Genomic DNA, 12,763 nt, shown 5'->3' on the forward strand with positions numbered 1-12,763 from the left:
ACATAGATGTTAATCCAGGATCGCATACACCCCCACAGTCTGTTTATCTGTTCAAGCGAGTTCAGGTTTGTTTATATGCAGATTGATCTCTGTGGTATTGTAGCAGACATGTATTAAATGTAATAAAGGAGTAAGGTAATATAATTACTGTATTAATTGTTAAAAAGCAATACCATGTACAAGTATTCTTAATATATTCAGGTTCGTGTTTTACGTACAATTTTCACAAATCAATTAAATTTAAATATTTAAATACATAAATATTTAATTAAATATTTCTGTTTTTATGATTTGAAGTCACCTGTAAGAACACGCAGGATCAAAATAATACATTTCTCCATTAAGATATGTTGTTAAGGAAAAAAGATGCTAATAGGTAATCAGTACAAGTTTTATATTATTAATCAGAAATATTGTACCTCAGATTTGTGAAATATTTATTTGGTTGATGTGTTTGTCATGTTCTGACAATAAAAGTCTACTTTAACTTTTAATTCTGCATTTTCTCTATCACTATCACTGTCAGATTTGACATTTACAATGATAAATGTTGATATTAATGGATATAAAAAATTATTGAAATTTTTTTTATTGGCATATTAGGGTTATAGGGCAGCATGGTGGCTCAGTGGTTAGCACAGTCACCTCACAAAGACATGCGCTTTAGGTGAATTGGATGAACTAAATCGGCCATAGTGTATGAGTGTGTCAATGTGAGAATATATTGGTGTTTCCCAGTACTGGGTTGCAGCTGGAGGGGCATCAGCTGCCTAAAAATATGCCGGAATAGTTGGCAGTCTAAGCCGAAAGAAAATTAATGAATGAATGAATCAATGAATATTATGGTTATTACCTATTAACTCTTTGGTTTCTCTTTCGCCCTTTAAACTTGACAGAAATAAGACATTTACTTTGATAAGTTAAATTAACGAATATGAAAAATAATTATAATACTGATATGAATAATAATTGTAATACTTTTCTTGGCATGTTAGAGTAATGTTTTGAAATGTTGAAGGCTGTGTTGTACCGTCTGGTCTTCTTTTGTGCTGTGGCGGTCGGCCTCTTTTACTGCGGACTGTGCTGGCTTTGCTGGTGGAGGAGGCTCCGGTAGTGACAGACAGACGATCATCATCTCCTCCTGTCAATAGAGAGTTCCTGTATGCGATCAGAGGCAGCCACACGTCTTCTCTTCTTTCCATCATATACTCCGTCATGAACTTCTCCAGGTAAGAGTGACTGTGGGAGGAACACATTAAACAGTGAACCAAATCAGCTGCATTAGTATGTCATTATTCCATGTTGATCAAATTCTATGATGTTCATTTATGGAAAATAGCAATAAATAATGACTTGCTATGTACTATATATGAGAATAAAAGTTGTAACAATCAGGACAAAAAGAAGTTTGTTTGAAGAATGAGAGAAGAATTGAAAAATACTTTTATTTGATAAAGTTAATAACTACTTTATTTTATGAGCAAATTATTTGAGTTTGTGTGGGTTTGCATCTATGTGTGTTTGTCCTCAGCATAAATGAGTAAAATTATGATCACCAGCATTGTTGCCCTTACAGGCTGTTAGTGAATACTTTCTATTATTCACTTAACTACACATTTGCCACTGAACTGAACTACAAATCCCATTATTTCCTGCACTTACACACCTGGCCCAGATTCCCTGTGATTGCAAACGTGCAGCTGAAGCTTGTGAAGACAATTTCCAGTACTTAAATACCACACGCACGCACGCACACACAGTCTTGTTTTCTATTAGCATTACAAAGCGTTTTCCTTGTCTTGCCTGGCTTTGTTTATTCTTCCTGTTGTTTTGCCACCTGTCCTGACCATTCACCTGCTTTTGACTCACTCTTGGATTTCCTCTGTGATCCTGTTTGCCCCTGTTTTGAATGTTGCCTGCCTGACTAATCTCTTAAATAAGAGAAATAATAATCCTCACCTCTGTTGTCCCTGACCCGTTGTTACAAGTACACCCCTCACAGATCTCTCTTTTAAATTTATATTTTCTATATGATGCTTTACAATAATATATTTGTGTATATACGTTAGATTAGTGAGTACCAAAAGCCAAAACTAATCTATCAACAACAACCAAATTAAGATCACAGTCCAAATATTTTGTACACACAAATTAATATGCTGGGGGAAAATATTAAATAAAAAATAAAAAACAGAGATATACAAATATATTAAATTCAATTGAAATTTTGTACTTTTTATTTTTATTTTCCAATAAGTCCTTTGAATTTAAAATGTATCTTTCCATTCCTAAAGATGTTAGGTGACCAAACTCTTATTTTAATGGATATAACTACTTAATAAAACGGTTTTGTTTAAATGCATAAATTCTTTTTAAGCTGCCATATTATAATGTGTCTCACTTATGAGGCATGTTTGACTTCCATTATTTTGGGGTAAAAAATGAAAATGGATACACAATGAAACAAAGTGTGAAATTAATTAGAAAAAAATATACTCAACCTCATTTCTATTCACATAAATATAAAGTAAAAATGTGTTAGGTTGTGCCTTTACATCAAATCAGTATGACAAAGATCAATGGGAACTGAAATTGTTTAGTTAACAACATTAATTTGTGTGGATCAACTTATCAATTAAGTTGAATTTTTTTTTTTCACAATATGCTCTCATTCAACTATGGTAGAGTGTTGTGTGCTTACACAGTCTTCTTGTCCTGTCTGAGGAGTTTGGAGGAGAACTCGCAGAGAACCTCCAGGAAAGCCAGGTTTGGTGGTGGGTACTCTGGTCCTTTTGGATTCGGGACCTTGAAGGCGAATTCAATCCCATCCCTGTTGTTGTTAAGATACATTAGTTCAGGTTTATTTTACATTGAACAAAGCAAAATACAAGTGAACATAATTTAAAAACTTTACTTTATTTGGGTAAGCTGTCAATGGATTTATTGAAAAGGAAAAACAAATATATGTGTAGAGTCATCCTTGCTTCAAGTAAATAAGCTATTACTAGGTGCAAGTATAAACCTCATTCACCACAAATGCAAGATTAAATTAACATTTTGAAAAATATATTCATTATAAAGACAATGACATACTGTGTGCATAACCAAAAAGATACAATTGTTGACTTTTGGTCTAAATGGATAGAGTACATAACACCCATTTAACCTAATGTCATGTTTGGATAAGAACTTTTAAAGGGCACCCATTTTACCGCCTTTTCAAGATTTAGGATAAATCTTTTGTCTCCAGAATATGTCTGTAAAGTTACAACTCAAAACACCCATCAGATTATTTATTATAGCTTTCTGAATTTGGGAAATTTGAGCTGTTAGTACATTGTAACAGTTTTTGTTGCCAGTGCCTTTAATTCAAATGAGCTAGTTTTCCCCGCCCACAATTCCCTGGCGCATGTCAGAGCCATAGAGATCTCTCTGTATTGCTCTGTTGTTTATCTACATGAAGGCTACACCAATCACAGTTGTTTATATTGAAACACCCGTTTACATTTTTCAAAACAATGAACCACAGAGTAATGAGATCAGAATGATATCAGTCTGTAAACATTTTTTATATTTTAAATGAGGAAAATAAACATGCGTTATGGATTTGACCACAAAAGTTAGCGAGATTGCAGTCGACAACATACTTTGTAGAATTTCTATGAATTAAACTGCACAACCTAAATCAATCAACAATGCTAATCAAAAGAATAAGAGTTGGCTCACTATAGAACAAAAAATATAAAAAAAATTTATAGGAGGAAAAAGCTTGGTTACGGATGTGACGTCTCTCTGTCACAGATGTGATGTCTCTCTGTTACAGATGTAACTCCGTAATGGATGTGACATCTCTCCGTTATGGTTGTAACATCTCTCCAGTATGGATATGACGCGCCTCTCCGTTATGGATATGACGCGCCTCTCCGTTATGGATGTGACATACCTCTCCGTTATGGATGTGACATACCTCTTCGTTATGGATATGATGTGCCTCTCCCAGAGATGTATAAAGTACTAGAGACCCATACTTAAGTAAAAGTACAAGTGCTCTATCAAAAAGTGACTTGAGTAGAAGTAGAAGTGCTCTTTAAGCACCATACTTAAGTGGAAGTACAAAAGTATTCAACATTTTTTGTACTTAAGTATTGCAAGTAGTTTATTTAAAAATTTACTACTCAAGTACTGAAAGTAAAAGTACAAGTATTGTGTAATGTCGTTATTAAAGAAGGCAGTCAAAAGACATCATATTGTTTTGTTTATTTTAAATATCTTTGGGGCACTTGATTAAGCAGAATGAAAAGAAACATGGCTAACGATACTGTTTTTCTCTGTAAATAATTTCTATGGTACAAGAATTCACATCGTCAGGCTCTTTTACCAGAAAATCACTTCACTGATGAGATAATTCAGCATGTTCATTCATACTCTCTCTCTCTCTCTTTTACACACACACACACACCTAAATGTACACTCTTACACATTCATACACTCTCACACACAGTTCTCACTCTATCTCTCTCTCTCTCTCACACACACACACACACACACACACACTTTTGTGAATTGTGGGGACATTACATAGGTTACAATTGTTTTTATACTCTACAAACTTTTGAATGCTCTAACCCCAAATCCAATCTCTAAACCCAACCCTTACAGGAAATTATGTGTAGTTTTACTTTCTGAAAATAAAAAAATATTTAGTGTGATTGAATTTTATACATAATGTCCACATAATTCACCATCTCCTCCTAACATCTGTGTAATACCGATGTTGTTATACATATACATGGGCGCACACACACACAAACACGAAATTACACTCTTTTACACTCTCATACACACACACTCTCTCTCTCTCTCTCTCTCTCTTACACACACACAGACGCACACACAGGTACAATCACACTGTTTCTCTCTTACATGCATTATTCACTCACACTTTGGTAGTTTTGAAGTTTGATTGGTTAATACCACAATAAACAGGAGTTATGTCTTCTGGAAGCAGTCGTGAAACTAAACTAAACAAGCAAACTAAATCCTGTTGCACTAATTCACTTGATTTTGATTTTATTGTAAAAAAAAAAAGAAAAAAGAAAAACAGGAAAGTGTCTATAGTACTGTGTTAAAAGAAACTCTAAAATACTTTATGGCTTATGGCTATGGTTTAGTATTATTTTTTTTTAAATTTTGATTATGTTTTTAATTAAATTGGTCTTGCACTTATTGCTTTTATATTGCATAAATATATTGCTTTTGTCTTGGTGTGACAGTTATAGGGTTATTTTTAATACAATTTTGTTCTTTAATACAGCAGTCACATATATGAACTGTACTCTTAATTTGACCTGCTTAAAGAAAGCACTCTTTCTGAATGTATCAAACAAAACTCATGCACAGAAGACAGCATGAGCATTTACAGCTAATAAACTCATGTCAATATTATACCGCCTGCTTTTTGAGCGCTGACAGGCGAGGTCTTATGATGATTGGTTATTATCTTCATCTGCTCAACAGAAAGGGCTTTAGAAAAGAAGCGCTGTTCACCCATGGCGGGAAGAATAGCCGGTTATCACAGGTAATAGACACAGTGGAGAAAACTTGAACATCAGGCACGCTCGTGTCTGGATGGATCGACAGCTTTAACAGCCAAGAAAAGAGGGAAAGTTACCTTACAAACAGGCCAGCGGGTCAAATGTCCAAAGTGAGAAAGAGAGAGGCAGAGGTGAAGTTTTACAACATTTCTCCCTATAGTAAATTAGCGGCTCGTGTGCCGCCTTCACTCGCGCCTCCGTCCTCCGCAATAGTATTGCGACATCGCGCATAGGAGATAAATGACGTCATCACGTAATCACCGGTTATGACCTATTACTGAACTGATATCGATCATTTTGACACCCCTAGTAACGAGTAACGATGCATCACATAAAAAATCTATCGGAGTAAAAGTATTAAACTCATGGAAAATATGTACTTAAGTAAAAGTGGAAGTAGGAGAAAAAAATAACACTCCAGTAAAGTACAGATACTGCCTTTTAGTACTTAAGTACAGTAGTGAAGTAGTTCTACTTCGTTACTATACATCTCTGGCCTCTCCGTTATGGATGTGACATACCTCTCTGTTATGGATGTGACGCGCCTCTCCGTAATGGATGTGACGCGCCTCTCCGTTATGGATGTGACGCGCCTCTCCGTTATGGATGTGACGCGCCTCTCCGTTATGGATGTGACTCGCCTCTCCGTTATGGATATGACGCGCCTCTCCGTTATGGATGTGACATACCTCTCTGTTATGGATATGACGCGCCTCTCCGTTATGGATGTGACGCGCCTCTCCGTTATGGATATGACGCGCCTCTCCGATATGGATGTGACATACCTCTCTGTTATGGATATGACGCGCCTCTCCGTTATGGATATGACGCGCCTCTCCGTTATGGATATGACGCGCCTCTCCGTTATGGATGTGCCATGTAAAATTGCCACTTGTGTGACTTTGGCAATGTTTTCAAACTATTATATTCAACTTATCAGGAAAATTTTTGATGTCTACATTGTAAACCGCAAATTTTGATCGCTATTTTGGTGAAAAACTATATTTTTCAAGGCGAGATCGACATTTGCACTGTTCTGTTCTGAACTGAATCATACTGCTCAGTGAAAACTTCCAAGAGTTTCTAACTCAAGAGTTTGTGGGGTTTCTTACTTGTGCAGTGTGGCGACGGCCTCTCTGGTTTTAATCTGATCCAACCCAAATGTCAGAGCGAAGCGACGAGCCAGTTCCTTAATGCCGCTGACGTGTGAGGACGTTCGGTCCAGATTGGGTCCTTGGTCCTGGATCAGCTCATTAAAGAGCTGCAGATGGGGAAAATTTAATTCAATAATAAGGTATTAAAGTTTAGGAGATTCAGAATTCATTTTAAAAAACCCAATCGTATCATACCTGCTGCAAGCTAAGGATGAGTGTCTTTGCGCACTGGATCTTGTCCATCTGTCTGGTCTTGCTCAAGGTTTCTTTGATGATGTCTCCGTAGTCGTTGTAATACTGAAAATGAACACCAGTTGTTTGAATCGTTTTCAAACACAGATTGATGTGATTTGAAATGTTTTTCATACCTTCATGTATTGTTTAAAGATGTCAGCAGCAGCGGGCATGTCCACAATGTCGTAGATAATGAGTTTGCAGAAAGCAGCCAACAGATTTCTTCTCTTATGAAGAGCCTCGATCTTATTGGCTTCATCCTCTTCATCACCCTCTAAATAAAACCACACAGCATGAAGTAAAACATTTAAACTATTAAACTTAATAAATGCTTTTAAATGTTCACCAAGGAAGATTTTATTAGAAAAAAAAGTACTATTATAATTTAAAAGGCTCTTTTTAATTTGAATGCCTTTTAGCATGTAAATTCTACTGAGATGCATGTTTTATATTATTACTTTAAATATTTTTCAACATAAAAAAAATGCAATGCAATCTTGTGGAAACCATTTTAAATCCATTGTTCAGTATTCTTTAGTCAAACAGCATTTATAAAACAACATAAAAAATACAAATCTTGTAGAATTATAAATGTTATATAAATTATTTAGACATTATTTAGACTTAAAGGTGCAGAAGGTGATCTGCCAAAATGCTGTCCGTTAGCATAATATCTTTGAAAACACCTCCCCTGCTGTCCAAAGCCACGCCTCATGATAACGCAAATGCGCACCTTAAAGATGACCGTAGACAACCTACTAGATCATGTCATTCGCCAGTTAGAAAACTTTAGAGTACTTTATAATGCTATATAATGTGCAATATTTCATGTATGCAAGAATCACTGGTCTCAATCTCTCATGCGCTTTGACCTTAAGCAGCTATAGTGTTTGGCCGGCAGGGTGCAGAAATTACACTTATCAAGCAATACTTACATACTATTTCAGAGTGAATATTCAAAACAGCATGGTACACAATATAGGGAACGCGTCACAGGCTGTCATTGTTCAAAAATGAACCAATGTTAATATAAAACCAACTTCACCTCAGTAAAGCAGGCTAGGCGTAATAGCACTTTTTACTATTTTTTCTTGTTAAACTAAATAAAAATCTATGTCATCGATGCTGTAAAAGGTCCCTTATAAAATTGAAAATAGACGCATCAGTTTTTCACATTCAGTGGCTGAACAACACGTCCGTGCGTATAACCCATTCATAAAACAAGGAAATCTACATCAGCTTTGCATGACTAAAATAATTTTAAAACAGAACATTACCTGTCTAACAGAAATACTTTAGTCATGGTGTCATCCTTCCTCCAGCATGCAAAAGTAACTATAATATTGATTCAGAATTTTAAAGTTTTGATTCAGCATTTGTTTTACTTTAAACATTACTATTGGAATGAAAACAAAAAAATGTGTCTGAAGACAATCACCTACTGCACCTTTAACCCTACTAATGTGTCCTTGTCATCTTTACAAATGCACTCACCTTCTGTTTAACACCTGTTAAAAGCCTTGTAACAATGAACTGAAAAAAATTTTCTTCACCCAGTTATCTAAAAATGAATGTATGATCTGATGCAGTCTAATCAAACAGAAATAATTAGGTAATACTGGAAAATTTGACTATTTGGCAATCCCCCCCTCTCAAATTTTAAAAAGGAAAAAATAATGGTAACACTTTATTTTGATGGTCCAAATGAGTATAAGTAGACTGCCTGCTTAATATCTGTTGTTACTGCTCCTTTAACAGACATTTAACTGACTATAAGAAACTGCAAGTTTCACTTACACTAACCCTAACCCAAACCTAACCCAAACAGTCTACTTATAATCTACTGAGAATTAGTTGGCATGTAGATGCAATGTAACTTAATTAAACAAACAGACCATAAAACATAGCTGTCCTATTTTCCTTGCCCCTGGCTTAGTTGTACTGTAAATGGAAAGCACAAAGAAAATATGCAAGTTTTTCTTCCTTTTTTAATTAAATAATTTTTTAATTAATAACTTTTTACAGCTGTACCTTTTGCAAATTTGTATTTATTTTTTTCTGTATTGCTGTACAGCCTAATATGTGTTACTTTTATCTATAATGTTAATTTATTTATCTTAATAATATTATATATTTTTATTTGCGTTTTGCCCTAAATATTGTTTTTGATGCAAGAATATATCATTTTATTGTTTGATTCAGAGAGGAAGAAAACATGAACTAATATGTTTTTTGCTACTAGATTGGAACAGTTGATGTTTTGTAATTCTGTGCATTTAATACTGTAACTCTCTACCTAATATGCATCGATAAAAACAGAGTTAAACTAAATGTTTTATAAATCTGATGTGTAAATAATAATAAAATTTTTTAAAATCAGAAATAACATTTGTAACACCAAATGTTTAAATATTTTTTTGCACTACAGCAAATGTTGACCTATCAGAACTGTCTTGATAAGTGCTCAATACATGAATTCTCTGACTTTTAATATTTCATTTTCTCAGCGAAAATCCAAACAAATAAGTCTCAATCAAAGCAGACACGCACCCATGCTCTGATTCTCATCATCCTGGTCGATAAAAACGTGATCCAGGACAAAGTTGAGCAGTTCATTCTGCAAAGAGCCATCAGGATTAAAAACCAGCGGCTGCAAACCTTCTCGACCGCCTGAGACCAATTGATGACTGAAGATCATCAGGAGGTCACACAGCAACATGAACGCCTGTGAATATAAAACGGACTGACTTAAAATACATGCTGGAACATTTACATATACAATTTAAGATCTATAACATAACAAAAAAACAGAACTGTAGGATGTATATTTTACCTGCTCTTTGACTGGAGTGTTCACATTAGACAGGCACTGTTGGCAAACTGCTAGAAAAGACTTCACCACTCTTCTTAATGCCAGAAGATCATCCTGAAATGTATGAAATGCATGATTTGCAAAGAAGGTAAAAAAAATTAAGACTTCTGGACTATTTTTGTCATCTGCATTTATTGGTGTGTACCGTACCTTTGATGGACATCCTTCAGTGATTTTCACCAGCTGCCACAGGATGGAGTAATGAGAGCACTGAAGAGCCTGGACAGCGATCTGACCACAAGACAATAAACAAGAAATTATTCAAATGTCACATCATGCGTCAGAAACCATTTTATCATGCTGATCTGGAGCTGAAAACTATTTCTGATTATTATCAATCTTGAAAATTGTTGTGCCGCTTAAAATTTTAGTAGAAACACACCTACAATTTTTATTTTATTATTTACACAGGACCATTTATTCATTTATTCATCCGGGGTTGCCACAGCGGAATGAACCGGCAACTTATCATGTTTTTATGCAGCGGATGCCCTTCATGCCACAACCCATCTCTGGGAAACATCCAAGCACACTCATTCCAACTCATCCACTACGGACAATTTAGCCTACCCAATTCCCCTGTACCGCATGTCTTTGGACTGGGTGGATAACCGGAGCACCCGGAGGAAACCCATGCGAACGCAGGGAGAACATGCAAACTCCACACAGAAAAGCCAACTGACCCAGCTGAGGCTCGAACCAGCAACCTTCTTGCTGTGAGGCGACAGCACTACCTATTGTGCATCTGCGTGCACAGGACCATTTAAAATATAATTTTCTGTAACATTATTTCTAAACCCTACTATGGCTGCATGATATTAGAAAAATCTGACATTGCGATATTTTGTTTTTCTGCGATATACTGTATCTAATTATACAATCCCAGCAAATGATTGAAAAGCACCATCTGAAACAATATGTTCACACTTTATTTTAAGGTTCAATTCTTGGTTTTAGCAAGCCTTTATGACCTTTGCTTCAGTAAACTCCTGATTTGTATTAAATGTAAATGTATTAATTAATGTAAATTAGATGTGTTAATTTTGATTTATTGGGATGATCACGCATTACATGTAATAAACAAACTACAAGAATAGATAAATGCAACAAAGCAAAGGTAAAAGTGAAATAAACAGTGCATGCATTATGGTTTTGCATACGTAAACGTCAACTCAATATTGCATATCTATACGATGCAACTACTGCGAATGCACACATTGCGATATCGATGCTAAACAATCTATCGTGCAGCCCTAAACCCTACTATCAACTTAATGCACCTTTGCTGACAAAGTATTCATGTTTTTAGAATCAATCAAAACCAAATCAATGTCTATTTTCAACATTTTTGAATATCTTAGGCTCACCCAGGCTGAATTCATCATAGCAGATTAAACACACATTACAGAAAAAGCAATATTTTTTATAAATAATAAACTTTAAAATAATAAAAAAACTATTGAAATTGTGAAAACATTGCCATTTTAAAGTTCACTGAAAATAAAAAACTAATTCTGCTACTAATTACTTACCTCATGTTGTTTCAAATCCACAAGACTTTTGTTTGTCTTCAGATGAAATCTGAGAGCTCTCTCATTCTTCATAAACAGCAACATTCCCTCATTTTCCTTCGGCTTACTGCCTGATTATCAAGGGTTGCCACAGCAAAATGAACAACCAACTATTTCAGCATATGTTTTACACAGTGAATGCTCTTCCAGCCGTAACCCAGTACTGGGAAACACGCATACTCTGGCAAGAACTCATACACTATGGCTGATTTTGTTTACCCAATTCACCTATAATGGATGTCTTTGGACTATAGCAAACCGGAGCACCCGGACGAAACCCACCTGAGCACAGGGAAAAAATGCAAACTCCACACAAAAATGCCAACTGGCCTAGCCTGGACTCAAAACAAGGACCTTCTTGCATTGAGGCAACACTGCTAACCACTTAGCCACCGTGCCACTCAAGAGAGCAATATTCCAGTCTTTCAAAAAATACCAAAAAACATCTTCAAACAGATCATATGCCTTCAGCAGTTTAATCGGTTATGAGAATTTTTTTGTGCGCACAAAGCAAAAATAAAATTGTTTTTCAATGGTTTCTTTTCATTAGTGTCAGTATAGGGTGCACTTATTTACACCAGAGTGGGTGAGTGCGTGCCCTTGAAAATATTAAGATTGATCCACTGAAGGCATATGATTTTGAGGGTGTTTCTAGACTTTGAATGATGCTTGACCATTGCAGTCTATAGGCAATGAGTGAGAGCTCTCAGATTTCATCCTAAATATATCATAATTCCTTTTCCAAAGACAATCAAAGGTCTCAGGGATTTGAAACGGCATGGATTTTCATTTTTTGGGTGAACTAACCTTTTAAAAGTTTTTACGTAAAATATTTTGAATGCTGAACTTCTGATCCGTCGATCCCTATGCATGTTTACCTGCTCTGGCATGGAGCCCTGCTCGATTCCCATCTTCAACAATCGATAGCAGTTTTTGAAAAGGTCCCACTTTGTAAGGTCATGTGCACTGGAAGGCATACAAAACAAACCTTACTGCTCTGCAGACATTCATAAACACTCATAAACACACGGAAAACCACTAGAAAACCTCTTACTTATGGAAAGCAGTGAGCTTCTTTAGCGTCGAAAGAACATTATAAATGTCGTCATCATCTGCTTCTTCACCCTAGGAAAAAAACATGAGAGAATTTACTTTCAAACACATAAAAGCCATTTACTAATATCAGCTATGTTTTTTGCTGGTGCCAAATATCAAAAATAAAAATGCAATTTGCTGTGGTGAGAGAAGCTGCGGGAATCTTTTCTTTATTTAATAAATTACTCGTGCCTCAGAAGACAATGCCGGCACACAATGAATGCATGGTGGTGTTTGTAAGCG

General features: G+C 35.5%; 1 protein-coding gene across 1 annotated transcript in view; it reads right to left on the reverse strand.

Moving 5' to 3' along the window:
• Positions 1–12,763, reverse strand: part of stag1b (STAG1 cohesin complex component b) — a 47,672-nt gene that overhangs the window by 8,325 nt on the left and 26,584 nt on the right. The window contains exons 20-29 of the mRNA XM_687028.10: positions 12,480–12,550; positions 12,304–12,391; positions 10,005–10,085; positions 9,816–9,908; positions 9,533–9,707; positions 7,117–7,256; positions 6,944–7,045; positions 6,707–6,855; positions 2,702–2,830; positions 1,031–1,239 (exon numbers count right to left, since the gene is read on the reverse strand). Of these exons, the coding sequence (XP_692120.4) occupies positions 1,031–1,239; positions 2,702–2,830; positions 6,707–6,855; positions 6,944–7,045; positions 7,117–7,256; positions 9,533–9,707; positions 9,816–9,908; positions 10,005–10,085; positions 12,304–12,391; positions 12,480–12,550 (1,237 nt within the window). The remainder of the gene's footprint in view (positions 1–1,030; positions 1,240–2,701; positions 2,831–6,706; positions 6,856–6,943; positions 7,046–7,116; positions 7,257–9,532; positions 9,708–9,815; positions 9,909–10,004; positions 10,086–12,303; positions 12,392–12,479; positions 12,551–12,763) is intronic.

The sequence above is a fragment of the Danio rerio genome, chromosome 24 (assembly GCF_049306965.1).
Source record: "Danio rerio strain Tuebingen ecotype United States chromosome 24, GRCz12tu, whole genome shotgun sequence".
Taxonomy (NCBI): Eukaryota; Metazoa; Chordata; class Actinopteri; order Cypriniformes; family Danionidae; genus Danio; species Danio rerio.